This window comes from Strix uralensis, chromosome 20 (assembly GCF_047716275.1).
Source record: "Strix uralensis isolate ZFMK-TIS-50842 chromosome 20, bStrUra1, whole genome shotgun sequence".
NCBI lineage: Eukaryota > Metazoa > Chordata > Aves > Strigiformes > Strigidae > Strix > Strix uralensis.
The window spans coordinates 6,651,743-6,672,504 of NC_133991.1; the positions used below are offsets into that span (position 1 = coordinate 6,651,743).

The 20,762-nt window shown below is 57.1% G+C and overlaps 2 protein-coding genes across 5 annotated transcripts in view; both read right to left on the reverse strand.

The window, feature by feature from the left end:
- Positions 1-1,195: 1,195 nt before the first annotated feature.
- RASL10B (RAS like family 10 member B) lies at positions 1,196-9,319 on the reverse strand. Its single transcript, XM_074890213.1, has 4 exons — positions 9,223-9,319; positions 6,612-6,944; positions 3,885-4,009; positions 1,196-3,462 (listed from the first exon to the last, which is right to left on the reverse strand). The coding sequence occupies exons 2-4, from the start codon at positions 6,825-6,827 to the stop codon at positions 3,192-3,194; spliced, it is 612 nt and encodes a 203-aa protein (XP_074746314.1). The 5' UTR covers positions 6,828-6,944; positions 9,223-9,319; the 3' UTR covers positions 1,196-3,191.
- Positions 9,320-12,684: 3,365 nt separating this feature from the next.
- AP2B1 (adaptor related protein complex 2 subunit beta 1) overlaps positions 12,685-20,762 on the reverse strand; it is an 80,018-nt gene continuing 71,940 nt past the window's right edge. For all 4 annotated transcript variants that reach the window (XM_074890757.1, XM_074890754.1, XM_074890755.1 and 1 more), the window contains 2 exons: positions 16,094-16,248; positions 12,685-15,004 (listed from right to left, as the gene is read on the reverse strand). In XM_074890757.1, the coding sequence (XP_074746858.1) occupies positions 14,930-15,004; positions 16,094-16,248 (230 nt within the window). In that variant the 3' untranslated portion in view covers positions 12,685-14,929. The remainder of the gene's footprint in view (positions 15,005-16,093; positions 16,249-20,762) is intronic.

Genomic DNA, 20,762 nt, shown 5'->3' on the forward strand with positions numbered 1-20,762 from the left:
TCCTGAGCCTGCAGCCATGGACCCAGCAGTGTTGTTTGTGCAATAGAGATACACCAAAGCTCTTCTGTTTCAGCCTCTTTTCTGTGTGGGTGGGGAGGGAGAGAGCATAATCCTGATGGGTGGGGTCACGGCTGGTGAAGGGAATTCATGCTGCCAGTCTGCTGTCTGTGTGAGCAGCAAATATCCCTCCAAGAGCCCCATGGGGCCCACAAGAGCCCCATCTTCCAAGAGAGGGTCAAGCCAGACCTACACCCCTGCAGAGGATCAGCAAGATTGAGCACTGGGGCCCTGTGGATGCAAAACCTGCTTGTAAAATTACTCCTTTTGCAGCGGAGAAGCAAATTCCCCCACCCTGGCCCATTGCCTCCTGCAGAAGGGCTGCGAGAGCGGCAGCGGGGCGGCGAGCAAACTGGTGCCATGGGCAAAGAGCAGCGAGGCGGGTACAGAACAAGGAGGGACAGACCTGATTTTTAATTCGATTTCAAAGAAGGGGGTGCAGGGCGTTACAGGCGGTGTAGACACCTTGGGAATCTCTGACAAGAAGTCCAGGGGGAAAAGGAAAGCCAAGTCCAGGCAACCGGGATGCTCACCGGGGCAGGAGGAGGAGGAGAGGGAAGCATCCTCGCTGGGGCTGGATGGAACCAAGGCATCGCCTCCTGCGACACCACAGGCACGGGGGCAGAAACCCGGCACTGCGCTGGGGACAGCAGTGGGGACATCCTCAGCCTCTCTCAGGCTCAGGAGCAGGTTATTTTTAGCAGGACCAGGGTGGCATCGGGCCAGCGGTAACACTTTGTACTAAGGGTGTGAGTAGGGGCAAGGTGTGGGTTGCTTGTAGGTGCTGCTGTGCTCCCGGCTGCTCCGATCCCCACGAGCCTGGCCACGCACCGGACCTCCCTGCCCCGGATCCCTGCCTGCACCCAGTGGGTACCACCACCTACCCCCTCCTGGGCTCTTGGGAAGGTAGCTCTTTGTAGCCCTCGTTTTCTCGGGAGCTGGGAAATGCTGTCAAAGCAGTGAGAGTTATTATTACTAATATAACTTTGTCTATAAAGTACAATAGAATATAACAATTATATTTATAACCTTTTTTTTTTTTTCCAAAATACTAAATAGACGCTATAAAAACCTGTAACTAATTGTGCTATAAACTGCAGGCTACAGGGTTATAACAATGTATTGGCTTAGTCGTTGATATGTATACGTCGGAGCACTTTATAAATGCTTTATTATTAGCATTTACCAAGGAGTTTCCTTCTCAAACAATTTGGAGGGATAAAGCTAGCCAGAGACTGAGAACGTGGACTTACACGTGTTAATAAATCCTGACGAGATGAGGTTGGGGCGTGCCGGTAGGTTTGCCGTGAAGGTGAGGGATGGTGACGAGTGCCACTGCCCTTCCCCGCAGCCACCTGAGACAGACCCGTGTCCCGCCACCACCTTTTCTCTTTTTTTCCTTATTTCTTTTTTGAGGAAGGGGAATGGGGTTTGGTTCCCAAAGCGGCTGCTGGGGGCAGGAAGGGAGGAGCAGGGTGACCCCAACCCTGCAGCACTGGGGCTGCAGCGCAGGGCCCCGGCGGCAGGGATGGGGCGGTGAATGCACCGTGCCGGAGCTCAGCTGGGCCTGCTCTTAATAGAAAGTGTTACCGAGAGCACAGCGGTGCTTCTGTGAGATGGAAACCGGGCCGTGGGGGGAGAGATGGGGTTGGCGTCCTTTTGCTTCACTGCGGAGAGCAGTGCTGAATATCTGCATCGCCTCGTTACACCAGAAATCACTGAGATGGTTTTGCTGGAGGATGGACCCGCCTTAGATCCTGCCTTGCGGTGGGGCGAGGGTGGCGTTTCCCGTGTCTCACAGGGAGCAGACAAGAAGGAGGAATCACAACCCCCTCGGCCTCTTGCCCACCCTTCGCCAGCACATTGCCCCAACACCATTTCCTAACAGGGCGTGCACTTTGCCACCCGCTCTGCAGGACAAGACGCAGGTGAGCTGCAAGTCTGGTGTAAAAAACAAGCTGACAGAATAAAAAAATAATAAAAAAAAATGGGGTGCTCACTTTTGTATTAGGGTATGCAGAGAGAAAAAAAAAGGAATGCAACTGGAAGTGCAACTCCAGCTCCCTATTGCTTCGGAGGCTGCCTTCACACCGCCGCCGTCTCGCGTGGATGGAGGCGAGCGCGGCCGTGGGAAAGCCCAGCACGGGTCGGAGCTGCCTCACGGCACCGCTGGCGGGGTGTGATGGCACGGGGGGGGCTGCCTGCCTGCCCGGGAGACGCCGGGGGTTTGGGTTGGAGCGTGCAAAGCCGGTCGCCTGCTGAGCCCGGGACGCGAGGTAGCGGAGGGGTGACCTGCCCGGCAAGGAGTGTTTTGGGATTATTTGGTGTTCGACAGGCTGGTGGGGGAGGAGGAACCTTCCTTGGCTGAACCGGGGCAGAAGGGGGGCTCGAAGCCCTGGGGAAGCAGCACCCAGCACCCCAGGGGGGTGTAAGGGGCAGGGTGGGGGCTTTATTTTTTTTTCCCCTTCCTTGCCTTCATTCAGAAATTCCACCTGGAAATCTGACCCAACTGAGCCAAAAGAGAGCCTGTGTAACATGGCCTCTTGCTGGAGGCTGCTCTGCCCTCCAAGGGGAGAAATTCCAGCTCCGCAGGGAGGAAAATGGGACTCCCATCTCCACCGTGCCCCAGGGATGGAGCCACCCCCGGCACATCGGGACGCAGGTGCTGGGCAATTTCCTTCCAGGGGCAGGCGATGGCAGGCTGCAGCGAGCATTGCCCCTGCGGTGCCAGGGCAGGAGCCAGCAAGGACAGACCCAACAGCCAACCTCTGGGCACTGTCTGAGACATCTCCTCCACCCCCTGGGTGCCACGCAGCATTTCAGGCACGGCAGAAACACAGACCCCACCCCCGGGATGGCTTTGGCCCAGAGCACCAAGTCCTCCCTCACCCCTTGCTACCTCCAGGCAGCCCGGCCACTCACCCGCTCCAACTTGCCGGTGGCCACCGCATCACCCTGCCCAGCACCGCCCAAGGTGCATCATCCACAAATGTCACCGCAGGGTGCCAGCGCCAGCGGGGAAGCAAACCCCGAGGTGCCTCTGGCACAGCTCCCACCGCGGCATCACCCCCGCAGAGAGCAGCGACGCCGGGGAGCCGCGGTCCCCGAGGACGGTCCGTCGGGGCAGGGGGGGCTCACATGATGGTGCATCGGTTCCTGCGCAGGGCGCCCTGGAAGCGGATGGTGGTGTGGACGTGCTTGCAGCGGGCACAGCCCACGCTCTTCAGGAGCTCACTGAAGAGCAGCAGGATGTGCCAGTTGTACTTGGCCGAGCACTCGATGTAGCCGCACTTCCACGTCTTCTTCACCAGGTTGGAGACGTTCCAGCGCGGGATCACCCGGCCCCGCTGCAGGTCCCGCTTGTTGCCCACGATGATGATGGGCGTCTCTGAAGTGCCGATGACCCTGGGGAGGGCAGGTGGTGAGGGAAGACAGAAGGAGATGGGGCACAGCACAACGACCGACGGGCCCACAGACACCAACCCATCCCAAACCAGCTCTTGGCTTTGGCTTGCCAGCAGGGATGTGCCTCCTCGTCCTGTCCCCTTGTCCCTCTCCGTGGCCAGTCACCCACTGTGGCAGCCCCAGTTGCTTTCTCAGGGATGGCTGCCCTTGCCCACAGGGGATACCTGCCCGGGGTCCTGCTCCTTCTCCTGCCCTCAGGTCCAGTTTTGCTTTTACTTTTGGGCTCCCAGCCCTGCAAAGGGGCTTTGTCCCAGTCTGTAATATCTCATCTCTGATGCCAAGAGCAGGGGAGCACTGGGGCAAGCCGTACCACCCTGCCAGGAGCCGCGGGGGGATGTACTCTCCAGCAAAGAGATCCCTACCTCGTTTCCAGGATCTGCTGGCGGATGGTTTTGATGTACTCGAAGCTGTCAAAGCAACAGATGTCATAGACCAGGATGTAGGCATGGACGCTCCGGAGCCCCCTGCAACACACGTCCGCCCACTCCTGCAAGGTGCAGAGAGGGATCAATCCTGGCTCAGCCCCACCGCTGTGCCTGGGGGATGCCCTGCTCTGCTTCAGGCCTGGGCACGTCAAGGTGGCTGCTGTGCTGGCAGGTAGCAAAGGGGCTGCACGGTCCCTGGCCCCGACACCCAGCACCCACCTCTGCTCTGCCCTGATCCATCCCTGTGACAGCTGCATCTGCCCCAACAGCCCTTCAGCCCCCCATCATCTCTGGAGATCCCTCACCCGCCTTGTTAATCCAGATGAGAGATAATGGGATTTGTCAACCCCAATTCCTCTCTTGAGCAAGGATTACAGCCTGCCCAGTGCGCAGTGGCCCAGAGGCAAGCTGGGAGCGAGCTTGAATGCATCCCCCTGGCCTGGATGTTAAAGCTTCATCCTCCAGAGACACAAATTAGGTGTGTTAATTAGGGATGCATCCTGGTTCTTGGGCAGGGCAGGTGAGGAGGATCCCTGTCCCCATGAGGATGGAGGTGATGGCCCAGCAGCTCCATAGGTCAGAAGGGAAAGGTGACAGCAAGGCTGTTTGGAGGGGACATGGGGACAGGAGAGGAGCAGTGGCTGCTCAGGAGGGGGTCTGTGAGAGTGAGATCAGGAGCCAGGGCAGAGGCGGTCAGGGGTGACATCCCCACAGCCAGAATTTGGAGCTGTAATAAATACATGTTGTTAGGAAAGCTTTGCGCTTCCAGGAATAACAGGATTTTTTTTCCCATGCTATAGGAGTGAAAATCTGCCCCGATTCCAGCCACTTTCCCAGCCCAGCAGTGGTACTGGGAATGGCAGCCCATGCAGGCAGCACCGCAAACCCTCCTGAGCACCGCTGGAGAGGAGAAAGATGCACCAAGGAGGAAAGGCATCACTTCTCCCTGAGCAAACCTCTTCAGTACTGTGAATCATCCCTTTCTGAGTTTGTCATCAGAATGAGGCAAAATGAGAAGACCTAGGACCAAAGGGAACTGGGAAAAGAAAGTTTTGGGGTGCAGGTTGGTCTCCGTTGTAGACCGCGGCACGGGAAGGAGCTGGGAGCAAGCGGCATGGCACAGCCTGTCCACCGAGGGGAGATGATGTGTGGCTCCTTGGTCTCTCTGAGAGATGCAGGTGGATGAAGCGGCAGCGTCTCAGGTTACTCTGAGTCCTGATAACACCCGGGAGATTAATAAATCACAGCTATTTCACCACGCTGGGGTGCAGCTTGTTCCGGTGCTGTGATGTCAGGATGGTTTTCCCCGTGCAGGGCAGGTTTCCCGAGACTCGGGGCTGGAGGAGGGTCACACCACGCATCCAGCCTGGCCCCGTGAGGGAGCGGGATGTTGGGGAGCCACTGGCACCCACTCCTCTCCCAGGACATCACTGCGGGGATGCTGCTCATGGGCACAGAGCGAAGCCCAGCGACGTTTCCCAGCAGACAGAGCCATATCCCCCACCGTGCTCCTCTCCCTTCCCCTCGGAGCCATCCCTCCGACCACCCTCTCTTCCCTGGAAACCTCCATCTGTTCCCACCGGCCGCCTCCTCTTGGGCACAGCAAGGCAGGGAGTTAATTGAGTATGTTAGCGTCGGCTGCCGTGTCAATAAATTACCCTTTGCTATTTCGGGCTGTCTCTCACGCTGACCTTTCGTTCCCTCCAACATGCCGATTAATTTTTAAACCTCCTCCTCACCCGCAGAGTGTTCACTTCGCCTCCTGCCTGACAGCACAGGGGAAACTTGGAGCACTACAAGACCCCTATAACCCTGTCCCTGTCAGGCACAGGAGCAATATAATTATGTTGATTAAAAATACAAGAAGGTCCAGCTCCCGTGGAGGTGCCCCCACCAGTGGCATGGCCCCCTGGCACGGCTGTGGCCACGGCTGGGCACCTCCAGCTCCTTTTCCCACAGCGGTGGCATGACTTGTGCGCCTGGGTCAGGGCCACCCCTTTTTTCCCATTAAACCCTCCCAAGCAGCTGGCAGTGGTGGCAATGCCTTCCAACCCCACGCTGCCTTTTGGGGGGCTCTTTTGGAAGCACCTGAGAGCACTGGGGGGTTGAGGAGGAGCCGGTGGGCTCAGCACTCTGGGGACAAGACCAGGCGATGCTGGGGGGATGACGGCCACTCTAGGAGGGGACAAGCAGCCCCACCCTGCCTGGATCAGGCAGTGGGCGCATCAGGGTCTGGCTCTCCAGGAACCCCTGGTTTTCACCCAAATGCTCTGGCCACGCTCCCCCAGCCCTTTGCTGGCCCTGGCTCTGACAGCCATGGAACTGGATTCCAGTGCTCCGGGATCGACCGCCCAGCTGGACAGGACTGTGGGCATTGCCAGAGCCACGGTCTTCAGAGTGGGATGGCGTCCCTCCTGCATTTGCCATCTTTTTAGGTGAAAAAGCCTTAAAAGACACTTTATCCTGAGCCTGCTCAGCCAGCAGCCATGAGGACATGACTCCTTGCACCAGCTTGTAGCAAGCAAACCCCGGCGTGGAGGAAGAAGCATCCCCTGAAGAGGAGGAACTGGGACCCCACAGGGTTAATCAGCGAAAGCCCAGGGAGGTCACCGGAGACCCCCCCAACGTGGAGGTGCCACTGCACCGAGCCAGGTGCGTCCCTACCTGCAGGGTGTTGACGGGGAAGGCGGTGATGGGGGGGAAGTCCATGATCTGCAGGTCGTGGACGTGGCCGTTCATGACGACAGCGGGCAGGTAGACGCGGCGGGCCGTGGTGGGCACACAGACCTCGCTGAACTCGTTGTAGAGGAACTGCCGGACTATGGCGCTCTTGCCCACGCCCTGGGCTCCCAGCACGGCGATCTTGAACGTTGCCACCATGCCGCTGCGCGCCGGCCACTGCCCTGGTGCTGCCCCTGCAGTGCCGAGGCTGCATATTCCCGCGCAGGGGGCCTCAGCCCCATTCAGGATGCATTTCCCCTCCGGGACAGCCCGTCACTGCAAGGCCAAGGAGAAGCTGGTCAGATCCTAGAGACACCCTGGCAGACTCCACTATTGCTTCAGGTGATAATTTTCCAAGCAGAAGCCCATGGAAAAGGGTTGTATCTGTCCTCAGGGAGCAGGAGCATCCCCCAGGGATGGGCAACGTCCCCAGCAGGGACCTCAGCACTGCGACACCTTGGAGTCCCCCTCAGAGGCTCCCACCCTGCAGAGCCAAGGAGAGCCAGGATTTGAGCGAACTTTATCCCAGGAAGGTTCTCACAGGCACGTTCAGCCCTTTTGGTACCAGAGCAAGGAAACCTCCTGGAAAGGGACTGTCTGCGGCTCAGGGTTTGCCCAGCCCTGGCAGCAGCGGGGTCCTGGGCTGTGCTGGGGACCTATCCCACAGCACCCGTGGCAACCGTCACCGGCTGCTCCATCCTGGTGCTGCCCCAAGCTGGGGAATCCATCTTCCCTCCACTTGGACAGCCAGAATTGCCTTTTGCTGGGGCGGGGGGGGGCGGGAGGGGGAAATTGCTCTGCGCCTGCAAGCGACAGCTTTAATGTTTAATTTCAGGCTTTGAGCGTTTGGCAATTAACTTGATGGAGGCTAATTTCCGAGCCAGCTGATGGGGTGAGCCCACAAAGCTGCTGGCACACGTGCTGAGGCTGGAGGGGCCCCAGGGCGGGCGGGAGGACACAGGGTGATAGCCCGCACACGTGGATGTGGGAGAGGAGTCCAAGGAGCCCAAACACCTGCTGGCACTGGGTTCCAGACCAGGAGCTGTGATGGAAACAGCAAGGGTGAGGGGCTGTGTCCCACTTCTGCTCGCTCCTGTCGCTAGGATGCGGCTTGTACTTTATCCCAAAGTGTGGATGCTTGTACCAATTTGTGATGCTCTGGTCCGTTTTCCCTGAAAACCATTCCCAAAGCACAGGGCAGCAGTTCCTGAGCTGGCAGAAAGCAGCAGGTTCAAACCACCCTGTCCTGCCTGTTTGATGGAGGTTATTTGCCCCAGGGAGAGCCCAGCCATGGAGGTTCCCGCTGCTGGGTGCCGGGGAGGCCGGGCTCCCCGCGGTCCCCCAAGCTGAACCATGGCTCGCACCACCCTCACCCTCCTCGCAGCGGGGCTGGGGCCAGCAGGGCCCGATCCAGCCCCAGGGCAGGAGTGCAGGTTTGCACCCAGGGCTGGGGACCATGGCACGTCGTGCTGCTGGGGCCGTCCCTGGGGTGCTCAGTGCCCTTGGGGGCCCGCTCGCCCCAGTCAAGGCAGAAGGAGCATTTCTGTGCCACATGCAGGAAAACGGGGGGTGCAGGAGCCCCCACACCCGGCCCTGCTGGGGCCTTTCTCCACCAGCAGAAAGCAGTGTCATGGCAAGTCCCGGGGGGCCACTCTGCTGCAGGGACAACCCCGTCCCCCACAAACCCTTCCTCCTCGCAGAAGCAACCCCAGCTCCTCTGCGGGGCCAGAGGGTGATGGAGCGACACGGCTGGAGACCCAGCACCCTCGGGGCTGCCCTGAACCGCGGAGCAGGCTGAGCCCTGCCGTGCCACCCCACAAACCCCATCCATCCCCCTCCGGGCGGGCACACGGGGGCCACGCGCGGGGAAGGCTGGCTCACGGGCCCAGAAAGCGGGCTCGCACCCCGAAGCATCACAGGCCGACCCGACGGCTCCCGGCCCCACGAGCATCTCAGGCCACCGTGGGAAACTGAGGCGCAGAGGGGGGACGCAGCCGGGGCGGCCCCGCGGTGGGGTGGCAGAGGGGGGGACCAGCCGGGGGGGCCCCAAGCGCCCAGCGCAAGGCCGAGCTCGGCGCGTTGCAGGGCCGGGCGGAGGCTCGCAGGGGGCTCCCGGGGAGGATGCCCCGACCCCCGGCGCGACCTTGGGTACCCCACCGCCCCCCAGCACCTGCCACCCCGCGACACCGGGGGCAGCCGGAGGAGCAAGCCCTGACCCCCGCGGGGCGGGGGAGGCGGCAGCATCCCGCACCCCGCAGCCCACCCCGACCCTCCCGGGGGGATGCTCTCGCCGCGGCGGGCAGCGCAGCATCCCCGGCACCGGCCCGCGGCAGGGGGGGGCTGTGCTGGGGCTGGAGGAGGTCTGGGGGTGCCGGGGGGACACACACGCACCCCCCAGGCCGGCGGGGCGGGGGTGGGGGTGGGAAGCGGGGAGCACCGGCGCTCAACTTTCGCTGGGGACCCCCCTCCCCGGTCCATCCCCCCCCCTTCGGCCCTGCCCAGCGGCAACTTTGCCCCCCGTCCCCCCCTTCCTGGCGGCCCCCCCCGCCCCTACCTTGCAGCGGCGGCCCGGGCCGGCGGCGCCCCGGCGGGCGGCGGAGCCATGCGGCGAGCCCGGTGCGGGGCGGGCGGCCCCGCTGCAGAGCCCCGGCCCGGCCCGGCCCGGCCCCCGCCCGGCGCGGCGCTACCGAGGGGCCGGAGGCGGCGGCGAGGGGCGAGGGGCGCCGGGCGGGGAGAGCGACCGCCGCTGGGTCGCAAAGCCCGGCCGGGGCGGGGGGTGGGGGGCAGGCGGTGGCCGGGGAGGGAGGCAGGCAGGCAGGCAGCGCTCAGGCAGGGAGGCAGGCAGCGCCCGGGGAGGGATGCGGGGATGCCCAGGCGGGGAGGCAGGCAGCGCCCGGGGAGGCAGGCAGCACTGCTGAGGCGGGGATGCAGGCAGCGATGCCCGGGAGTGATGCAGGCAGTGCCCGGGGAGGGATGCAGGCAGTGCCCAGGCAGGGAAGGAGGCAGCGCCCTGGAAAGGAGGCAGAGAATGCCCAGACCGAGTCGCAGGAAGCCGGGAGGGACACCGGCTTCTCCCGGGGCTCTGGGGAGGTGCCGATGGGAGAAGATCCTCCCATGTCCCCCCTGCAGTGTGCTGGGTGCAACACCGTCACCCCGCCGCTCCCCGGCGCCCAGCAGCCTCTGTGGCCTCACGCCCAGCCCGTGGGAGCCCCCTGAGGCCAGACTCCTTTGGGGGAGGAGGGTACGACCCCTCCCAGGGAGCCTTTCCCTCCTCTGACACTGCTGCTCGGTACACTCTTGGGCACATCACTTCACCTCCGTGCTGTGCCAGCCCCTGGTCCAGTTGGCAGGGCTGGGGGTTTCTCTGTGCCCGCTGTCACCGGCGGGTGCTCTCAGGTCAGAGGGGTAAGAAATCCCCCCTAAGGGAGGGAGATTTCTGTTGCAGTGTCTGTATTTTTGGGATGTCCCACACTGAACATTTACCTGCGTGCTGGATAGCGAGGAAGATGCTGGTCGCACCTCCTGGGAGCATGGTCCAGGCCCGTGTAACACGCTGCTGATGGACTCCCCACACCTCTCTGCTCCCCAAAGCAGACCCTGAACCCCCCTCCAGCTCACCGTGACACCAGTGAGCACTGGGGTGTCTCCGTGGGTCTGGCCGCGATCACGCAGCCCCAACACTGGCCACGGCACAGCCAGGCTCCCCCCAGCCTTGTCAGCACCTTTGGCCGGGAAAAACATCATGTCCAGGGGCTCCTCTGCAGGGTGAGGAGAGAGTACAAGTGGCAACACATTGCCATACCCTTCCTGTGGGAAAAGGGGACAGCAGACACAGCCCCACAGCTCGGGGGGATGAGGGCAGCTGGCAAAACACGGGACAGCCTTTGTGCCTCTCTGCGCCAAGGCTGGGGCTGAGATCAGCACCAGGCAAAGGGATTCAAAGCCCCTTTTTGGTGTCTCACATTACACCCAGGCTTTCAGAGATTTGAGGCTTATTTCCCTGCAGAGCTGCCGGATGCTCGCAGCTAGGGAAATATTGAGGTGTCCCTGGGGGTTATTACCAACCTTAGTTGCTGCTCTGCCTCCACAGCCCCCCAGCTCCCATTCCCTCACCACCATAAACCAGCCCTGAGCCCTGGAATATTTCTGGGAGAGGGCAGGGATCGCGCCTGCATCTGAACTTGCCTGCACAATTCAGGCTCCAGCCTCGGGGCTATTTTTAGCAGTTCCCTCTGAGATGCTCTTCACTTGCAGTTTTATTTGTGAAATTTAATATAGGAGGTAGGGGGGAGGGGAGTGGGGCTGGATCCTGGTGCGTCCCCACTGGCTGGGAGGCTTATCCCAGCCTCAGCGACAGGAGACCGACGCAAACCTGAAATCATCTGTCTAAGAGCTCCGGTGTCCTGGCACGCAGGCGACAGCAGGGGACAGGCAGAGCTGATGGCTCAGGGGGGCTGTGGTCAGCGCCCGCCTCTGCCAAAGCCTCCAAACTCCTCAGGCGAGTCCCTGCCTCTCCCCATGCTGCATCGTGGGCTCAGGGACCTGCCGTCACCCGATGCTGGCCCTCAGCACACACGCTGGCATGGAGCAGGATGCGTGCGAGGCCGGCAGGAGCAGCGGGGATTTTGGGGAGCCTCCAGCCAGAGCAGCAGGGTGCTCCCTGGGAGATCCCTGCCCCACGGCATGGGCCTCAGGAACGGCGAAGGACGGTGGGGACCAGCCACCCTGGATCAGCTCCCAGCCCAGAGAGCATCACCTGTGTCCCCCGAGCTCCCAGCACCAGTGGCTAATGATGCTAATGAAGAAAACCCAGTTTGCAAGGTACAGCATGGCCCAGGGTTGGTGTGTCCCCATTTACAGGGCAGGAGTGTGCCTGCAAATCCAGAGCGGCAGGAAAGACCAATTTCTCCCCAAGGAGCCCCTGACAGAATGGGGAGGGATGGAGAAACCTTTCCCTTTGCCACAGGACATGAAGGGAACAGCGGCCGACACGGCAGAGCCCTGAGCATCTTGCAGCAGCTTTTGTTCCCGTTGAGCCAAATGCTGCCCCAGGCTCACCCCCAGCATGACGGCAGGAGCTGACCCACAGGGGGGAATGAGGATCCCATCCCACCCCATCCCCTCCCCAACGGCTGGGCGTGCAGCCCATCCCAGGCGCACCAGGGATGCGTGAAGGGACACAACAGCAACATCAGTGACCCCAAACCAGCCTGTCACTGTTGCTACTAGACACACACCCCAGCTTCTATCACAAAAACATCCCAGTGCGGGGCATCACGGGCTGACACAGTACCTGTCAGCCCAAGTCCTCGTAAGGTAGAAGTTGCCTTGTCTCCCAGTGCTGCTAAGCCAAGGCTGGGCAGGGGTGAGGGAGAGTTGCTCTGCTTGAGAGCAGCACCTCCCAAACCCGCTTCTCGTGTTGTTGCGCTGATGGCCACCTCCAGTGCTGGGTTTGGGGCTGCCTGAGCGTGCCTCTGGCCCGATACAGAGGTTTTGCAGCCCAACCCATCCTGCCCGAGGGAGGACCAGAGATGGCAAAGCCCTCTGGAAAATGCCAGCACCAGTCCAGGGCAATCCAAATGCATCAGCGCCTCATGTGATTTTTATCATTTCACCGCCAGGAAAGCAGGTCATGTTCCACACAGACCACCTGGGGCCCAGAAAGGGATAAATGGGTACACCCACCTTCTGCTCCCCATCATACACTGTCCGTGCTGAGGTGCTGGTGGCTCCTGCAAGCCAGGGCCCCTTTCCTGCTGCCCTTCAGGATAAGAGAGCAGCAGCTAGAGGCAGAGGACTGAGGACATCTGCTACCCCCTCACCCTGCAAGCCCCTGTTTTCGGGGGTCTGCACTGTAGAAGTGGCTGGTGAAAAGAGGATGAAAGGCTCCTGGTGAGCAAAAAGTCTCCTTCTCACCAAATCCAGCCTCCAGCCCTGCCGGCTCCCATAGGCAGGGCCAAAAGCAGGGGAATCAGATCCTCTCGCCAGCCCCACAGAGCCACACACAGCCACAGCATCGTGGAAATGAGTTTATTGACACAGACGGCAGGTAAAGCCTGAAGAGCAACACAACTACGCGGCGAACACTCGAACGAGCGGCGCGGCAGGAGAGGAGGGCGAAACGCCACCGACCGAGCCCAGGCTCTGCCCTGCAGCGCAGAGACACCCACGCGCCCGAGGAGCTGGGAAGAAATGTGGCAAGAGAAGGGGGTGCTCAGCAGCCCCTCCCCACGTCGAAGCTACACCGGCTGTTTAGTGGAGGAGGCTTAAGTGTCTGTTCTGACCCTCTACCATCTCCTCCCTGCCCCGACACAGCGTTGTACCCAGTGCCACTGGTGCTTCCTTAATTGCTCTATTAAAGATTTTTGCAGTGCACCCGCAGGGCTTGAAGCAAACCACCTCGCAGCACACATGGGCAAAGGGGCCAGGGCTGGATTGCTCCAGCTCTGCCCCACTTTTTACCCAGCTAGAGCACAGGGGTTCCTTCACATTGACACCTCTTCCTGGGGGTCCTGCAGCTCCCCTGCCCTGCTGGAGTCTCTTTCAGGGCATTGTGACCTTTTCCCAGCACTGGCTTCTTGGTTGCAGACAGTGCCAAAGCCCTGATGAACCATCTCCCACCGTAAAACATTTATTGACTTTGAATGTGGCATCTAAAAAGACAACATGGGGGTTGCTATGCGTAAGAGCTTTACTCGCTGGGGAGGAGATGGCATCAAAGCATGCTGGGGAGGGCAAAGCTGTTCTGGTTAGTGGCTTGGTTTAAGCAGGACAAGCTATGGATGGAGCAAGGACATGCAAGAGGCTTTGCTTTCACTGCTGTTGTCGCAGCACTTAGTGGTTGCAATGTGGTGAGTCCACAGCCATGGACTGGAAAGGGAAGAGGTCCTGGCCCTAAGGACAGGTCAGAAAAGAAGGGCCAGGGCATGGGGCTGCTTAGGACAGAGGGTGAGAGCAGGAACCCAATCGGCCCTTGTTACCATGTGCCTCTGGGCACAAAGAGCTAAGCTGCAACTGGAAGAAACGTTTCCACAATCCACTCGACTCCCTGCCCAGGCAGGACCTGAAGCCCCGAGGCAGGCAGGGTGCAAACACCACCAAGCCCAAACCATCTCCCATCACGCCACAGCCTGGGTTTTGGGGGACAGCACGGGAGCAGGGAGAGCCGCTCCGCTCCCTGCATCACCCCAGGACACTGCCAGCAGCAGCCTCTCTCCGTAGGGGCAGGGCTGTGTGGCCCCGGCGGGGAAGCAGCACTGCCACATTGGGGTTTACCACCGCGGGCCTCGGGGACGGGCGAAGGCAGCACAGCTCAGGCGATGGCTGAGAAGGCAGTTTGGCCATAGCAGGCACCGAAAGAACAAAGAAGAGAGGCTGCAGATGGGCGAGGATGCAGAGACCATACCTGGAACTCTGGGAAGAGCCTTTTGCTCTGAGCAGGCTCATTTCCTTCATTTCATCCACTCCTGTCCCGTTATCAATCTAGGCCTCCAGCTCCTCCCCACACAAAAGCAGCCTCGCTTCTCAAATCAGCAGCTAATGAGCCAGGGAGATGGCTGGAGTGAAAACACACCATCAAAAGCAGAGCTGAGTCTGCCAGCACAAGTGTAATAAAAAAACCCCCTTCTCTTTAGGGCTCCATCCGCCTCCACGGACTGAACTGATGGCTCTGTTCCTAGTTCCCCGAGGCCATGCTCACCCTGCTAGAGCCTGATGTCCCTGCAGGGCTCCCAATACTTCCTTGGAATCACCTTCCCTTTAAGCCAATTACAATAGAAAAACTCAAAAAAAAATGTATAAAAATATAAAATAAAGTGCAGTGTTATGTTTTCGACAATTTTGCCTTGTTTTAATGAGCCAACGTGTGGTTTTTGCTTGTCTTTTTTTTTTTTTTCAATGAGCGGTATTTTACAAAATCGTAACTACGCCTAAAGCCATTTAGAAAACACTGAACATTGGCACAAAATGGAGAAGCCCACGAGAACGGACAAGTGAGGGGCGAGGGGGACGTGGGAGTAGTTGAAGCAGTGGTTACAAACTCCATGGACGCTAAAAATATCAAAGGGGTTTGTTCCCTATCATCATTAGCACGTGGATACTAATTGCTACCTTGTTTAATCAGTGCCTTTGACTGAAATCCTACACATGAATACAGCTGCTTCCAGTTAAGAGTGCTTTTCCCCACACCAGTGGTGAAGGAGAATCTGGGGACCCCTTTCTCCCCCCTCCTTCTGCAGGGTGAGGCACAGGCTGATCTCCTGTTAGTTTTTCAAGATGGCATCGTAGGCCTGGTAGATGTACTGGGACACTTCAGGAGCTCGGCATTTCAGGGAGAGCTGTGGAGAGGAGAGGAGAGGTTAGCGGAGGTGTGAAGGGAGGCAGGAGCTTTCTACCATCTCCACAAAAGCGACTGGAAATGTCTGACCTACCGCACGGGTTGGACACATGATGGGTGTAGCTGATGACAGTCACCCAGAAGATTTCTCCTGGATATTGTCACCAACACCAAACTGCCTCTTCAGAGCTTGCTACAAGCAGGAGGAGGTACCTGAAAGCAAACTCCCACTGTGGGGTTCCCAAATTCCTTAACAAATGTAGGTGCCTCTGCAGGCATGAAGGAAGGGGACACTGCCCCAAACTCTGAGACGAGGGCCTTGCTTACCCGCACGTTGTAAATCACAGCACTGAACCTGGGGGCTTCTAACGATTTGCTGCTCAGTCCTGACAGACACAAGCTTGGCTGTCACCCCTCTCTAAAGCAAGGATCAGGCCGAGACCAGGTTTGTGTCATCAGTCCTTGGGCAAACACTTCAAATCACCCTCCAACACCCTCTTTTACCCATTGGTCCCTAGACCATGGATTTTTTTTTTTTTTTTTTTGAAACTCCTGAAACAGCTTCCAACAGGAGATAAATCCTCTTACACCAGGATGCTCAGACACACAAGTCCTCAGAAGGGGAGCAAAGTCAAGGAGAATAGCTACAGGAGCACATGATGCAGGACAGAGCGCACCTTCCCACCAGCCATAGGCTGACGACAGCACAAGGCCAAAGAGCCTCGGAGATCCAGACAGCCGGGCTCCGCTGCAGGAACGCGGCAGGGCATAAATTTCTCCTTGTTTATGAGAGGGGGAAGGGCATCCTGGCAATGCTTTCTCGCTGATGTTTCCTGGCTTTATCTCTGGATAACCTTGGCAAGTAACTGCTCATTGCTGAGTGGGCATTATCCCAGCTCACTGGTAACAGAGCAGTGCAATTCTGTTGTTTCTCCCTTTTTTCCAGTTCGGTGGGCATTCCCAGCCAAATTAACAGGATCTCCCCCAAAACAAGCACATTAGGCAAAGCAGGGAGAAATCGCTCTGCGTGCGAGGTGAGTTAGAAGGATCCCAGCCTGTGCCACGTGCCCTCCGCAGTCTGACACCTCACCGTGTAGTTCGGGTTCCCCGGCTGAATGCGAAGCTCGGCCAAGATCCAGATGCCGTTGGTGAGTTTCAGAGACTGGTAGAGCATGTCCTGGCCCTCCACGTTCCTCTTGGCAATGGTGTAGACATTGTTGTTCTGCAGTTTGCTAGAGACAGTGTCTTCAGAGAGAAGGAAGAAAAACACATCTGTTAATTCAGACTCATCATCTGCGGAGACAGGAGAGCCCAGAGGAGCGTTCCCAGGACGCAAGCGCACAAGGAAGTGCTGACTTCTGTCCCAGAATTTTCCCTGGTGACAGGAGCAGACATGACACAAGGAGAAAAAAATTCCAATCTGCTTCCATGGACCCACCTCATCCTTTTCAGACTGTGATCTCTTGTGAAGTATTTGCCCATCTTGCAGGGCTTTCACTTACTCCTCATGTTACTCAGGTGTTGCTGCCTTTATGGAGGCGAGAGTCTGCAGCTCAGAGGGTAAGAGGACTCAGCTCTACCTATAACCCCCAAGAAGCCTCAGGCAGGCTAACCTGGAGGCAGCCAAAAGTCAGAAGATGAAGGCAGAGAAGAACAAGATCCCTGCCTGAGGCTTGCGTGGGTGCCTGGTTCTGAGGTTCTGTCCCAACCACGACAGCTCCCTCCTGCTTCCCCCGCTTCTCATGCACAGACACCTCTGGCCAAACCAGTGTCCTACAAGGTAGTAAAAATCCTTCCGTTTTTTTAAAGCAATCACTTCAAAGGGTAGAAACCCACAGACACCTGTCTCTAGACATCACAGGGCTGTGATACAGTTTTAACACACTGTATGACCTGAGCACTCGCAGAAGATGTGCGAGTTCACCTGGAGACCTGTATGGATGTAACCATGACACACATTATTTCTAAGGGACCTTTTAAAGAAACAAGAACAGAGGCAAATATGCAGAACACAAAGACCCAAACCAGCAGCCTCTGGATGCCAAGGGGTTTCTCAGCACACAGCAGAGCAAAACCCCACTCTTTGCCGGTGAAAGGGGCACACTCCCACTTTGGGTGGAAGGCTCAGGGAGGACAACCCCACATCTGATAAGCATCACTGGCAAATTCCCATTCCTGGGGCACAACAGGAGAAAATTAACTCGTTCTGTCAGGGCAGGGTGGAACACCATGTCTATGCTGAGCCAATATCGGTAGGTTGGGCACTTTCAACAGAAAGCAAGGGACAAAAGTGGTCTTAAAACAATTTGCACCGAAAGCCAAGAAACTGGAAACATGGGATCCATTTCAAGGAACACAGGGAGCAGGACAGCAGTAGAAAAACAGCACAAAGCGACCATGCAGCTTGCAGCTCTAAACCATCCCTGCAGCTACAAACACCAAGATCTGCCGGCATCAGCACTGGATTTGAGAACAGACACAAGTCTGTGCTGCTGCACGGTGGGATGAGAGAGGGGACAGCAGAGACTGTTCAAGCACCAGGGAATGGTGCCAGGAAAGAAAGGGCCCCACAAATCCATACACTGATGCAGGGACTTGGACCTGCTGCCTCTCCCCAGGGCAGCGTTGATAACCAGAGCTCTGGAGCAGCTCCATGGGCAGTCCGGACCCTTTGCCCGTGGCCAGGCTGAACCCCTTTGCTCCCCAAGCTTCAGAAAAGCTCCATGCAGGTCGAAGAGGGTTCAGGCATCCAGCTACCCAGACACACTCAGATTTAGGTTTTCTCTCTTCTCTAGTTACTATGGAAACTGGCAGATATAAGTAACTAATGAGATCCTTTGCTTAAAAACCCTCATTCCCTCTGTCTCCTCCTCCCACCTCTACTCCTCCTCTATACAACAAACTCATCCAGATTAGGGAAATGGGCAATGCAGAGCAGTCCCCTGCTCGCAGGGAGCGTGGCTGGGAGAGACCCGCTCTGGAGGAACATCACCTGCTAAGAATGAAGCTCAAACTCCCATCTCCTCATGCCCTGCCAGCCAGCAAGAGCAGCCTCCAGGGCTTTGCGAAGGGCACGGTGTTCAACACAAGCGCCGGCTCAAGAGTGCCTCCTCGTTTGCAAGGGACATTGACATTAAATGTGATTTTGTTTGCTCAATTTTAACAGGCTGTGGTTAAACCTCATCAGTCTGAAGCCCCTCTGGACACGTATCCTGGAAGTGGAAGTGCCGACAAGGGTTCGAGACTTTCTCCAGTAAACTTTGTATCTGGCAGCAGCAGTCTCCCGCTCCACTGGGGGATGCTGCCAGAGCAAAGGTGTTGCCTGGGGAGTGTGGGTGCAGGGTCGGAAGCCAGGCTGCAAGCGGGAAGCTGTATTTGGCAGCTGTGGGGCTGCTCTCCCATCACGCAGGGTGACAGCTCCTGCTGCCTGGGGAGCTGCCCTTTGGGGGCACAGTGAATGAGACGGAGCTGCAGAGCAGTTGCTCTTACGCCAAAGCCTTCAACCGTGTGACAGCATCTCTTGGAGTTTAAACAGCCACTGCCTCTGCTGGGGGGCAGATTTCTGAGCAGGAATGCACTTGTAGGGGGGTACAGGGAGGGCAACCGAGGCACGGCAATTCCTCTGTTTTCCATCTTCCCTGTCTGACCTCAGTTACCCTCTGAAGAGTGCAAGAAACCCTACCAAAATATACCCTGTCTCAGGCAGACACCCAGAGCAGTCATGAGCAGGCTAGAGTGCTGATGCTTGGCTTTACCTGACTCCTCCTGCCCCCTCTCTCAGCACGGATTTGGAGACTGGTGAGAGCCTACTCCCTTTCCCCCCAGTTAGCAGCTCCCATCCCTCCTGCGCTCCCGAGTATCAGCATTTTGGATTTTGGAGATGGGGCAGAGTTGCTAAGCAACAGTGCCAGGCTGTGCCTGGCTGAAGGCAGGACCACTAATGCCATGTGACAGCACAGTCTTTAAAAAAAATGATTTAAAAAGGCAGATATTTGCTGGGAGCAGAGAGCTGAGCCCAGCTCTGAAGAGGGCTGCTGGTTTCCGAGCGAGAGCGCAGCACCCAGCGAAGCCCTGGTTAGTGCCAGCACAGGCAGGAGGAGGGCTGAGCCAGGCTGCCTGGGCACGCATCTCCCCGCACACGTGGGGTCTGGTGACTGCAAACCAAAGCCACATGAGCCCTTCTGCAAGACAGCACAGTCTACATCCGACCTTGCTAAGCATCTTTCTGCAGGGCTTTTTCTTTTGGCTCAGTGTTTGTTCTCAAAACCCTCTTGAAGCACAATGTAAGGATACAGGAGGATTTCCCCCTCACCAAGGCCAGGGAAGCCTGACATCAGTCCATCTTCCAGGGTTGAGTTTTTTTGTTTGCTGTGGAGTTTTTCAGTTTGTTTGTTTTCCTTTTCTTTTGCTTTTTAAACAGAATTCTTTACCCTACCTCAGTCCAACAACTAAACAGCACACATGGAAACACAGACACACAGGGAAGAACAGCTGCACAAGGTCTCCTCCCTTGCACTGAAGTAATCCAATTCTTTTCAGCAACACTTTCCTTCTGGGTAAAGCAAAGGACATGCTTAAATCCCATACAGCTTAAGAATTTCACTTCCAAAGTCAAACAGCCAAGATGACCAATTGGCAACAACGGGGGTTTTCACAGAAGACACACAGCTCAGAATCAACATTGACAATATACCTTTTTTTGAACTGGGACCTTTGTGGCATTTTGCAACAAGCACTGAATATCAAGAAGTAGAATTTAATGACTGTGTTTTATGCTGTGGTAGCTGAACACATCCCCATGCCATTTCTAGCAACACCTGAATGGTTCTGAGCATCCAGCCTTTGGGCTGCATTCAAATACCAAACATCTGCAGTTTCTGATCCAGCGGGGAGGCACTTTTGTCAATATTATGACAGTACATTTATTACAAGACATGTAATATGCACTAGTTCTATAATTTATTAAACAATCAGGTTACTAGATTTGCACATACAGGAAAAAAAACATACCAGGGAAGCTTGTGTATGATTGTCCCCCAGGTTGTTCTACCAAGAAAATCCAATTTCTCTTTGTTCTAGCATTAATAAATTACTCGGGGGTGGTAGGAGGAACAAAGTGACCACTGCATACCAATAAAGCCATATTCAAGTCCAAACACTAAAGCTGTGGTTTCACACCAAATTGTGGACCAGTAATAAGCAAGCAAAACCAAAGTTCCTAGAACTGCTGAACAGCACAGCAACTAATTGCTTCCTATTTAATGGCATTCAATCTCCATGTGCAAGTCAGCTTGTCCTCTTTCACTCTGTGGGTTTGGGTAAGCAGAATTTAAAAAAAGAAAAACATTTAGCTAATCTGATTTGCATATCTTAGCTTAATGTAGCGGTTCTTTTAAAATTTAATGAAACTTAGCATGTTGAAAATACAGTGTAAACAAGGCAAACTGAGCTTTAGCACATGCTCAGTTGCAAGGGAAACCTCAGTTGGTATAGTTGTACCACCAGTCTAGGAATCTATTTTCATGCACTAGATTCTTATATTTTCATTTAAAAAAAATCCCCCAAATCAATTAATTTAGCTCTGGATTCATCAGAGATGAGAATTCTGGGGTATAACCATGACCTTGTGTTTTCATTACAAGTTGTATTTCTGGTTTTCTATCATAGCACTATCAGAACCTCCTCCTAAGAGGCAGATGCAGGAAATAGCTCTAATGAATTCAAGATGTGCAGCGCATCCTTAGTACACCTTGGCCCCA

Excerpts from the sequence above, each read along its gene's own strand:
- RASL10B (XM_074890213.1), bottom strand. The coding sequence starts at position 6,827 with ATGGTGGCAACGTTCAAGATCGCCGTGCTGGGAGCCCAGGGCGTGGGC. Across the intron at positions 4,010-6,611 it reads TCCCCGTCAACACCCTGCAG|GAGTGGGCGGACGTGTGTTG; the intron begins GTAGGGACGCAC and ends TGCACCTTGCAG. Across the intron at positions 3,463-3,884 it reads CAGCAGATCCTGGAAACGAG|GGTCATCGGCACTTCAGAGA; the intron begins GTAGGGATCTCT and ends TGCCCTCCCCAG.